This window comes from Camponotus vicinus, unplaced genomic scaffold (assembly GCF_025532165.1).
Source record: "Camponotus vicinus isolate PSW18456_S1 unplaced genomic scaffold, iyCamVici1.0 SCAF_6, whole genome shotgun sequence".
Lineage (NCBI taxonomy): Eukaryota > Metazoa > Arthropoda > Insecta > Hymenoptera > Formicidae > Camponotus > Camponotus vicinus.
Genome location: NW_028141978.1, coordinates 5,583,514 through 5,596,674, shown reverse-complemented (window position 1 = coordinate 5,596,674; position 13,161 = coordinate 5,583,514). Strand labels below are relative to the sequence as shown.

Here is a 13,161-nt window from a genome sequence, read left to right as displayed (position 1 = left end):
AACGAGATTGCAGCTATTAATTGCGCGCGCGCATTTACCGCGTTGAGAGATCGGGTTATGCCCAGAGAAATTCGCAGTGAAAAGAGAGGAAATTGGACCGAGTAGTTTCCTCTTGACATCGAATGTGTCCTGCTTCTTCGAGCTAATCGGAACGTCTTCTACACGTTTGAGACATGCTATTCGTATGCGCGCTATTTCTCTCTCGAGAATTTAGAATATTCTATCAAAGATAATAGTATCCATTTCGTTCGCGCTAATTTTATTTGTCGATAATAATAGCATAAGCAGTTAATTATAGAACTGAAAATAATAATAATTAAAATTTTATTGTAATTGAATTTGCTACATCGATCCAAACACGGAAAGATACGACAATATTATCATGTTTCCATTGTCTCTAGCATCGAGTTTCGAATTCTTGCCGAGATTATAGCGATTTTAATCTCCGTGTAGAACACGAAGGGCTTATCGAAGGATTTCGAGGAATCGGTTGAGACGAATTGGACTAAGGTATAGTAGTGATAACATGATACAACGCTCGTGCTGCTAAGTTGTCGATACAATGAACAACGAGACAGGCTTTGATGCTGGTGCAATTGTTCACGCAAGAGAGTTCGTTCGAAGATTGCAAGGTACATTTTTAGAGGGAGAAAAGAGGGGAAGAGCCAGAGTTAACAGTGCGCGGTAGTTTTTTAATGAAAGAACGATAGAAATAAAGAAGAAGAAGAAGTGAAGATTTCTTGTGCGATGGCTTTAATGGCTCTAATATAATGTGGACGTACTTGCTGCGTCCAATTCGTGCTCGAAATTACACCCGGAAAGAAGGGAAACGGATCTGTCAATTTTTCGTTCTGTCAAATCGCTCCCGAGTGCCACTCAAGCTATATTGATTCCGTCTAGGTCCTAAATCTAACAGGCATAAATACGAGAGTGCAAGGAGACCGAGCAAAGTAGCGAATGCGATGTTGTTCGTTAAAAATATTAATTATAGCAATTGATTATGATAGATCAATTTGAGTCACATATTAATTTTCTAATCATCTTTTTATTTCAAAAATATTTTATTTAAGTAAAATAATTAATTTATACTTTTTGCTCTCTCAAATTCATTAAAATTTATTAAAACCGAATTTCAGAGAGAACCAATTTCAGGGAAAAGAGAGATTTATATATTAATATTTATATATATTAATTTATTTATATATTAATGAAATCTGAATTATATATGAATTATATACTCATTAATATTTGGTCATTTTGACGAATTACAAAAACACTGCAACTTATCACAGCAAATATAAATTTCGCAAAGAAATATACGAATCGAAAAATAAACGTAAATAAATCACGCGCCGTGAAAGTGGGTCAAAATGGAAAAGGTAACCCTATAAGCGAAATAGTAGTGAATTTCTCGAACGACTTCGCATCCATGTACCAAGAACGAACTATAAATAAAGGTAGGGCGCTATAAACGTGAAAACGTATCTCGGGAATGTATACGAACTACGTCTGCTCTAAAGATCATCTAAAGACATGGATTGCGTGAAGAGCAGAGCAAAACACATGATAGTAATGCTGGTGACGGTGGCAGTACTCTGAGAAACTTTTTTTTTACGACGTTAACAGTCAGTACAAATGCGCTTGTTTCGCTATATGACGATACAGCTGAGCAGCGACAATTGCTGAGTGAGAGTAAGCGATATGGGGAATTTATATATCGATGCTTCAAAAATTCACGTTGACGGATTTTTGTACCATTCCTGGAAGTGTCGGATTTAACGCGAGGACTTTTCCCTGCGATCTTGTTGACAAATATCACCGAGACATGTGCAAACAAATTTTCAGTCAAGCGAACAGTACTCGGTCGAAATATATAGAGATACTGTATCAATAGAAATGGTTGATATTTTGTAACATGACCTTATGTAATTTTTGTCAAAATACGATTTTTTATTGCAATTTTGATTAAACATTTACAAGTGCTAATTGTGACATAATCTGTAAACTCAGTAGCCAAGATTCTTCTCGGCTTTTTATATTGTCTCACGAATTTTATTTCTATCGTATAAGTTTATGAGAGATGTCAGGACCCACATGCGGCGTTAGAAGATATCGAAATTCTATAAAGGTAAACGAGACGATAAAGCAACAGCGATAAAGCAAAGCGAGGACTTGACAGACGCCTCTGAGAAAAAAGGTGCGAACTCTTTTTCGGGTTATTTTTCAGAGATTTCCGCAATCTTCGTTCGCAATGAAAATAGGAATAGTACATCACTGCGCTTATGGGCGTGAATTTTTGAAAACTCTTGCGACGGTGACACGAAGAAAAAAGTGCATGATCGAAGCACTTGTGAAAAAGTAAACCTGCGATTACGTGCACATTGAACGCGAACGAGGGTGCGAGTATGTGCGTGCGTGTTGAAAGACGAGGGATGTATGTATGATGTGTGTATGTTTTGCATGTGTCTGTATGCATTTATACGCGCGTGTATAATACATATGTGAGGTTGTCGAGTAGTGATGTAAAACGCGTCGATTTTCCAGCTCCCCTTTGATTCGATTTTCTTTCTCCCTCAGGAAGAAAAATGTTAAAAAATTCGAAATGAACAGAACATGCAAATTGGCTCGAGATGCATCGAAGTAGTTTCGAATAACGACGTGCGTTGAATGAAAGTCACGAAAAAAGATATATTTTAGTTGATGTAATATTCTGAGAGATCGATTTTCCCTTTAATTTACTTCTTCCTTCGTATCTTCTGTTTTTTCAAGTAAATTTCTAAATAATAACACAGAATAATAGAAATTGCGTAAAAAATAAGTCGTTAATTAAATTTTGATACAAGTGTTATTTCAATCCTAGTTGTAATACAATCGAAATACATAGATGTTTTTTCTTGAAATTTAAGAATTTAGAACAATTGGTTTTCACCAATTATGTATATCATATGATATTAAATTGATTTTGTTATCATAAACATAAATCTTTGATTTCTTTGAACATGTGAATTCGAACCATCAAAATTATTGGATTCTTGGATGCTTCATGGAAAGTTTTTTCATTTTAATTTTACATATTTTAAACTCTTGTGTGTGTGAATTTTTCTTAATATTTATTATAAAATTCTAGTTTTATTCTGTTTTAGATTTTTAGCTATTTTAAAAGTTGAAAAATTTTTCAATATTTGTAAGATCCACGAACGTTTTCTGCGCAAGTCTTTAGAATCCTTGAATCTTCGCATTCTCGCTTAATAATCAGATTTTTGCGTTATCGCATTCTAAATTTAAAATCTACGGATTTCCGTGCCTGTTGACCGAGGCCGTTGCGTTAGTAGCTTCGACCGTCTCTGCCTATCACCGGCCCCCGATCTTGCATGTATACCGTACCTTAATCTCGCCCTTATTGCGAAACACAGAACGGAGAACACTTCCGCTCGCAAGAACCCGATCGATTTTAGAGGGCAATGATCGAGTCGAGTCGCACGAGACGGGCGGAGAGGCTCGCAAAACCCTGTTGTGGTCCCTGAATCGAGAATGGGCCGTCTGTATAAGGATAAGGGTTACTCCACTCACCCCCTGGCGCTCGCTTGTTCATTTTTGCTTTTGTCCCGGTTTTTTGTTCCTTTTTCTTTTTTTTTATTTTCTCAGATCAAGTGACACAGAAGTTCAAGCGTGAGCACGATAACACGGGGCGAAAAGTAAAGCCACTGGCAGTGCAAACTACTTGCAAGCAGACTACTCATACAGAATAATGAATAGCGATTAATGTTGACGCACACATATATATATACATATGTATATGTATATGATAGTATAGGCAAATTTTATATATTTTCAAGAGTTGATTAATATAAATAAATATAATAGATAAACAAATATATATATATATATATATATATATATATATATACATATGCGTTAAAAATGCATAATGAGCATTGATCGAAATATGAGTGACACACACAGATATATATGTATATACATATATACGCGGTACATATAAATGTATACATATATACACATATATATACATTTAAATTTAATTATGAATATATGTATGGCGACATGGATATAGAAATAGCTTAAGGACCTGCTTCTGGGCCATCGACTGCATTTGTTGGAACATGATCCTTTCCTCCTCTTTTCCTAAAACAGCAGAAAGTAACGAGGAACTTTTGGGGGAACTGCTTGGTTCCAGGTTCACGGATCATCGGTGTAATTATGAATGTGTGTGTGTATATGTATGTGCACTTGTATGTGTGAATAGAGATCTAGTAATTATCGCAGTAATTTGCTCACGCGCAATCTTTTTTAATTTTGCTCTATTTGTACATATTACTTGTATAATAATTAATAGAATTATGCAGTTTAATTAGTAGAATGTATATAATTAGTTATAGGTCTCTTGCAATTATAATACAATAGAAAATAGAATAATATTATATTAAATATAATATTATATTTAATACTAAAAAAAATATTATACAATAAAAATAATTTTTTTTCTTTCTTAATGTTAATTGCTTTTCTTAATATTAATTTCTTCATAAAAATAAATAAAATCGAAAAAATGTTCCGATATGTCAGTGCAGTGCATTTGGAATATTCACTTGTGTCAAGTGCAAATATGATATATTTTATTTTGATAATAATAATTATGTCATAAATTAAAAAGTTTTGTTTATAATGTGATTTTTTCAATCTTCCCAACTTTTTAAAGCATTCTTGTATTTCTCCGTAGAACTATTTTGTAAAATTAGTATTCTCTCGATTAGGCTTCTCATTCGCATTGTTATTCTCATAGCAAGTTTATATAGATTACAATAATGCTCTCAAAGAGAATAGATTTGCCCGCTTAGACGAGGTCCGCGAATTTAACGAGATAATTCGATCCACCTTTATGGTGTTTCGTTGAGACGGACGAGAGTATTTACGCGAAAAATTCGTTACACAAAATTGGGTTTTCTCTTCGTTGGAGAAGGATGCCCGGTAAAATACCGGGTGTTGTTCATTGCAAACCAGCTATTAACTTTATAAAGTTTATTCGGATTTCTATGTGTATTGCCGCATAAAATCTTATTTACGAATCTAGATATTTAACAAAATATTACTTGATTTTTATTTCGTATAAACTTAGATAAAAACTTGTCAGCGGAAAAGATATACTTCTTTAGAAAAATGCATAAGATGGGAAATCAAGCGAAAAATAAATTTCAAATTGTTTAAAATGTACAAATCTAAAGTAAAAATTTAATTATTGTGAATTTTACCATTTCTACTGCCGCTTCTCCTGTTTAAGCCAATTTGGAATTGATGCAGATATTTTCCATGATATTATGTATTTTATAATTAAAATAAATATTTTATTAATTTGCAAAATTAATTTAATTTATTTTAATATCTAATCTCTTTATTATGATTTTTCAATTTATAATTATATTATCCTTGAAAAAATTCAACAATTAATATTGATTATCATAGTTTATGTTAGTTTTTTATCATAAAATATAAACTTAATTAAAATCATGCATATTATAATGTATCAATTTTTGATATTATAAATAAATCTAAATCTATTTTCCATTCAATTAATCTAATTTTTCTTTTTCAAGGATTCAATCGGTCTTATGGTCACATCTGAATATTTTTTGATAAAATAAAATATTGAGAAAAATAATTAATTAAAATAGTTTAAAGAAATTGCAAGCAATGTCTCACCCATCCCCTTGTTCTGGAGCATCTCGAGGAGCTTCTTGATACTTTCATCGCGAGCCTGCAGCGTTTGCTTTTGCGTTTCTATTCTTAATTCCAATTCCTGCAACAGAAAAAGATCAATAATTAATAAGAAAATTATAATAATTCAAAATATTATATTATATTATTTTTTCACGATTTATCGCTTTTAATTTTTTTACGCGATTTATCGCTATTTTAAAACTCGTAAAAATTTTTGTTTTTAAAAAATTATTATTTTTTTCATATTCGATAATTTCCTATTGCACATAAGAATTTTTGCATAGTTATGACAATATCAATTTAGATATTTTCGAAATTTATTGTATTCATACATAAATCATAACGCATACATGCATTCAACAATGAAACTACATGTGATCTCAGTGCTTTCAAAATATTCTCCATAAATCCATTATTTTAAATGTGTAAAATACAGTGGACAAGTACGAATCAAAGTAATAATTAGTATGTAATTTAATTAGTTGTAGAATGTTGTAATTAGAGCTTTATTAAAAATAATAGGCAATTCAGTTATATTCAAAATATTAATATACTATATTGAAATTATAAAATTATCAGAATTTTCAGAATGGTATCATGTAGAATTGAAATGGATTAAGATTAAAGATTCGATTACACACACATATGTAAACCTTAAAAAAATCAGCATTATTTTATAAACTTTTCACATTTTTGTACGCGAGATGATTCAAATCTATCAAGAACTAATTTGAAAAGATTCTTCGATAAATTTGAGAGAATTCGATTTTTTTTAAAGATTTCTCTTTAAAATATTTTTCAGTGATTTGCAGAGAAGTTTTACAAAAGTATATATCATATGTCTTCCAAAAATACATCAAATACAAACTTTGACAGATCGGAGAAGAGATATATAATTTACTATTATTGTCAGCATCTAAAAAAAGATTAACATTTCAATCGGGTAATAGAAATCTGTTTTGCAACGAAGGACGAAGAAGCTATTTTTATGACATTTCGTGCACTTTGTACGGGATTATTTTTATAAAAATCGATAAAATGTCTCTGTAACCTTTTCACATACTTGATTCGAGCGTACATATGGGGATAGAAATGTCTGAGCACATGAATTTATATACATTTATATCGAAGCATATGCGTTTCTCATATATGCTATGTATACATGATAAATTCATGTGTTAGAACATTTCTCTTCTTATGTGTAAATCAACGGCGAATAGTGTCACCCGCTTGACGCCCATGTAACAAATTTAGCGCGTCTCTTTGATGGCAGGAAAGTAATTAGTCTGGAATTAAACGCCCGCTGCTGGCCTTCTGCCGGTCTTTTCCTGCTGTGCGAGAAGAACATTCGCGTACGATATTATCTGAGAGCTTGGACAATAGCGCACGCTGTAAAAACGTGAAAATTCTACGGCAGAGACATCAAGTAATATCTGATAATTAATTCAATCAAACTTTTTTAATGAAAACTTTTAGAAACCTTTATATAATCATATAGATGCATCTCTGTTGAATAGTATTTCAAAAAATATATACTTCATTTACTGTTAATCTGATTTTATCTCGATATATTATTATTGATATTATCGACAAAGAACCATATTATAATAATCTTATAAGAATGAAATTATAAGACGTATCGAATATATACAAATTAATAAAAAATTAAATAGATTAATCACAAATTTGTAGATATGTAGATATCTTTTCCTCATTATAAAACAAGCTATAATTACATTATCAAAAAATTAAATTTTAAATAATTAGCCCTGCCGCATAACTTTGTATATAAAATCGTATATTGAATCGAGGATGGAGAAATAAAAATGCATATACATTATATTAAGATATTTCAAACACTTCAAATTCTAAAGACTTCATAATAACGATAAACTCGGTCGGACGCGTGTTGATTTTGATAGTAACGAGAATTTACGGAAAGACGAGAAATCGAGTGCATAAACTGGCGAATGGCCAAAGACGACCAGTTGCTTCGCGTACGTTGTACATTTGACCTGTCTGCGATATTTAGGTCGAGGCAGTTTAAGCTTATGGACAAATATCCCTCTGCTTCTTATTAAAATGAACTACTTCCTGGTGGAATGTCTTAGTCAATTAAATTATCTCTTTAAATAATCATGTACAAGGCAAATTGTACACACATGCACACACGTCTTTATATACTATGAATTCTTTTTATCTTGCAACAAGAATAAAATATATTTGATACAAATTGACTTAATTTTGATATATATATTAAATGTAAAAATTATTAATAAGTAATACATACCAAAAGTAGTTTTTCACTAAATAAAAAAATATACGCACATGAGTGCGTTGCTGAAATTAAAAATAATAATATTTATATAAAAAATATTTTTATTTTAAAATATTTTTAATATTTTTTATTTAAAGTGTATGATGTTCTTCAAGTACTAGATAATACAAAAAACCATGCCAAACACAACTTGTACTGTTTAAATATGCTTATTTAATGTGTTGACTTTTTTAAGAAAACAAAAATTAATATTTATATCTTTTCTAAAAATATTCACGCTCTTTAAGTAGGAGCTGATTAAATAATTATGTGCTGCAATTTGACAAAGTATATCGACAACGCTTATTCGTGGCGTTATAGATAGACTTAATAAATTTACCATAAGAAGAGACTGATATTTGCGTTCTAAAAACATTCTGGTTGTGTTCAGACAATTCTGTTCGTTCAGACAATCGGTCGTTTACCTCGCTCACGATCTAAATCGTTCATCTATTTCGGTTCAAGCAGGCCCACATGGTATACGCGAAGTCAATAAACCACGGGCACATATCATCAGATGGATTATTTCGCGAAGAATTTTATTGCATTCATTATGCGCGTTCATCAATAGATACTCTGAATGGATTTTAAATAAATCAATGATATACGCTATTAAATAGAATCGATGCATTATTATTGATATGGCTCCAGTTACATGTATAACACTGCAAAGATTCTTTTCACTGAGAAGTGAGAAGTAATAATGATGGATTTTTCAATAAAATTTTACTACAATTTGAAATCTTACTGCCAATTAGTAAAATAAAAAAGAAAAAAGTATGAGCGTTTTCATTAAAAATTAATGGAATATTCATTAATCTTCAGTGAAATTTTATTGCTTTGTAACATTTTTACTGATTCAGTTTAAAAGACTATCAATTGTATCCACAGTTTCAATAGAATTTTAATATATTATTAATAACTAAAGTACTATTAATAAAAAAAACGAGAAAAAATTTATTAAAACTATAAAAATCAAAATAGCTGTTACAAATTATTGTTTTGAAAAATAACTGTAGTTCGTTATCCTCTCGCGATTATTTTAAAACAAAAGAGAATAATTCATTGTATATAAAAGATTAAAATTCGTAGATATATATAAAACAAAATATGATTAAAATTTGCGAAATATTCGAAGAAGATATTGGACAGGTCCAAAATATTTTCCTTGAATAGGAATGCTGGAGCATATGACAGATGTCTGCAGCAATATCAGAAAATCGAAAGAAATAATGTGAAAATATATAATATATCTGACATCGCGCGTAAAAATGTTCACGTCGAGTACATTCTCAGAGCTGTCGGTGAAAGAGGAAAAACAAGAATAAAAAAAAGAAGATAACCCGGGAGATAATCCGTGGCATTTTCAAATTTGTGCATTAATCTCCTTATGGGAGTCTCCACTTTTTTTTACCGCATTTATATTCCTATTATTTCCCATTTACCGTATTATACCCCTATTATTTTTGAATTATAATGGGATTTCTCTTCTCGAAAATGCGGAAAACATTCGCGATGGCGTGCGCCATTCTATTTCGAGCCCATGACTGCATTATTTTCGACGTAAGACGCGGAAAACCGACCTACGGTCACGCCGGTTAAAATTAATCTTGCAAGCGCGCGGGCGGAAATTAATTTTCCCTCGGAAAAATTCAACCAGGAGCAGAAAATACAGGATTATAACACCGTCATTTTACAGAGATAATTTTGCGTCACAATAAAAAGAGATCAGTTTAAATCCACTTTATGGCTCAGAGAAAAAGTAATCTCGTAATAATCTAGATGTTAATGTTCATGACTTACCTTTATTGTATCACGAAGTATGGCGATTTCGCGAGTCAGATGCTCGTTCTCATTATACAAAACTTCTATTTGCTGCTGTATTTCAACGTTCGGCCCGCGCATTCTCATTCTAAGCTCCTCTTCCAGTTGACGGACCATCATGCTTTGTTTCTGTAATAAAAAATATCTATAATTGACCTATGAATACGATAATCTCTCTCTATGTTTTTAATCTATTATTGACAATAAATATACAATAAAGATATTATAAAAAGAAATTAAATATAAAAAGCTTTATCTCATTCTTTATTTGAAATTTCTCGTTGTTTCTTGAATTTTAAATTGTCTTAAATTTTAAATAGAAGTAGAAAAGAACTAATGGAAACATTAATAAAGATATTAATAGAATGAATGTATTAATAGAAATAATATTGGTAGAAATTGGAACGATTATAATAATAATTGTTATACAATATGTAACGATAAAATGTCACAAATATTTTTAGATTATTTAAAATTATTCCATTCCTATATCAGATATCGTAAATGCATGAATTTAAAAAATTTTTAAATGTTAAAATATATTTCAACGCGATAAAGCCTTTTAGAGTTTGGCTATTTGCACGATGTATTCGCTTGAAATATTAGTAAAAAACAAAAGTCTATTTGTGCACGCATCGTTACATCGACAATTGTATTACACAGTGAAAACACTGCTGTTTGTCTGGTCGTATTAATCTTTTACTCTCGTATAAATGTGTGGTAGACTCGAGTGGTATTGTGTTCCACCAAGATTCTCTGATCTCGGCTCGTTAGACATCGTTAATGACGCCGGCGACATAAGCGCGTAGGTGGACAAAAGTCGCGTCGCAAAAAAAAAGAAAGATTTCCGACTGTACTTCTGGTGTAGCAGATTAACAAACGCTTGTGTTGCACACCGACGTGTTGTCTCGTTGATGAAACACTTTGCGCATGCAACGCACGTCTTCCCGTCACGCTGATTTAACGACGAGTGTTTTAATTTTATCTAGATTCAGAGAGACTTTGTGTGTTCCTGGGAGAAAAATAATATATTTTTCACTGTATATTTTATATAAAAAGAAAGGAAATATGTAAATGCGCGAATGCTTTTTTATGCGCACGCTTCTTTATTGTAAAACATTCCTTTTTCATGAGGATTATTTTTAAAACGATAAAAAATGTAAAAAAAGTTTAAATATTGAGTGACAATAATAAATATTGAGTATATGTATATTTGTATATTATCACAAGAAAAGTAATTATAATTTTCAGTTCCCAAGTTCATAAAAATCCTCTATTGTGTTCTTCTTTTGGTATTTGACAATATTTTCAATCAGGAAAAAATTAATTAATTATCACAATTCTAGAATTTATAAAAATATTCAATTGTATCTTTCTCATTATGTGATGATAAGTTTAAATCAGGGAAAAGTTAATTAATTTTCACTTCCAGAGTTCATAAAAATTCTCAATCGTGTTTTTCCATTTTGTGACAGTAAAATATATTGGTCGAATATGCATATATGAATAAGCGACAGTAAATTTAATTTTAAATTACTATATAAAATATTATACATTCTGTTATTCAATATACGGTATATGATAACGAGATTTACGAAAAAGAACGCAATACAATGTTTTGTGATATAAAGGAAGACAATCGCTTTGTTGCAGGAAATGCTTACATGCGTGTAAAAGTTTATTCATCGAATGTTTTTGATTGTACGGGAGAATCGCATACTGCAACGAACATATGCGAACGAATATTCCTACGGAAGCCAATATGTTCAATATTACCGATTGACCTGATTTGGTGTGCATGGCATCAGTGCTATGCGATGTTATGGAGGATGAGATGGGAAGGCAGGGAATTGCATTCTAGCATGCGCAACGTCATTTCCCCCTTAATCATCCAATGTCTCTGCGTGATCTGCTCGCCCTGTGATTAAATTCTATTTTTTGCTTATAAATTTCCGCGAATAATACGCATGCAAAAATCCGTCTTATTATTATCTTAATATTTATTATCCTATATTGCGTTTTATTAATGTAAATTTTATTTTGTTAGTAGAAATTTTATGTTATTTATTCATTGTGTTTATTTAGTTTTAGACGTTAAATTGAACTACATCTCAAAAATTAAATTTTAATTAGAATAAATTTCAATTTATATTAAAATTGCTTTTCTATTTATGTTTAAAGTTTTATTCATCGAGTTCTTAAATTTTTATATTAATAAAAGAATTAATGCGCAATTATAACTTTAATTAAATTTTTATCAAGGAGTGATTAAATACTACAAATTTTTTATAAATATTTTGAACATGTCATATTCATTTTAGTAGAATTTACAAAACATTTATGTGACATGAAATATCACGAATAAAATGCAATGAAAGAATTGGCAATATTGTCGAACGTATACATTTGATGCATATTCACGGAACGTAAAAATCGAACAAAGTGAGTTAAGTGCTCGTAACTTCGTCAAGAAGTGTCGTTTAACATTTAGTCGTTTGATGAAAATACAAATAAAATTCACAATCAGTGCTTAAATTTTTTTATCAATTTTATTAGCAGACGAATAAGGAAAGAGAGAGAAAGAGAGAGAGAGAGAGAGAGAGAGAGAGAGAGAGAGAGAGAGAGAGAGAGATTACGATATATTCAAAGATATTCAATATTGAAATATTCAAGCAATCTGTCGCATTAAATATTATTAAAGACATGACAATAACTATTCAATCGTAGATTGATATAAATATTTTATCAAGATATGACGTAAATATTTTATTTACGTCATATTTTGATTTTACGTAATATTACGTAAATATTTTATCAAGATATGACATAAACAAAAAGTAGAAAATCGAAGAAGGGAAAAGTAAGAAGGAAGTTTGGAATTTAACAGAAGCCCCTCTTAGAGAAGACGAGATCCTATTAACGATCGAGTCAACCCTACAACACTTGCAACAGACGCATTTTCATGATATGAAAATTACTTTATCTTGTATTTGATAGATATTGATATTACAACCCAGTTATAATTGCAATATCAATCAGAAAATTCATAAACATTAATTGAGAGAAATGTTTCAATTAATGTTTAGAACAATGTTTCATGATAACTTGGAATTTTCATTATATATATGCACGTATCTAATTTAAAAAAAATTTATATGCATAATACTTGATTTTTATGCAATTAATAATAATAATTAATTTCAATTAATAAAACTAATTTGACAAAAATTTCTTACAAATTTGTAAAATATTATTGAATATTAAGAAAAATTAAAAAAAAAATTCTA

At 30.4% G+C, this 13,161-nt stretch overlaps 1 protein-coding gene across 11 annotated transcripts in view; it reads right to left on the bottom strand.

The window, feature by feature from the left end:
- Brp (ELKS/RAB6-interacting/CAST family member bruchpilot) overlaps positions 1–13,161 on the bottom strand; it is a 74,755-nt gene that overhangs the window by 43,636 nt on the left and 17,958 nt on the right. For all 11 annotated transcript variants that reach the window (XM_083102245.1, XM_083102246.1, XM_083102249.1 and 8 more), the window contains exons 2-4: positions 9,854–10,003; positions 5,716–5,812; positions 4,088–4,143 (exon numbers count right to left, since the gene is read on the bottom strand). In XM_083102245.1, coding sequence (XP_082958371.1) covers positions 4,088–4,143; positions 5,716–5,812; positions 9,854–10,003 — 303 coding nt within the window. The remainder of the gene's footprint in view (positions 1–4,087; positions 4,144–5,715; positions 5,813–9,853; positions 10,004–13,161) is intronic.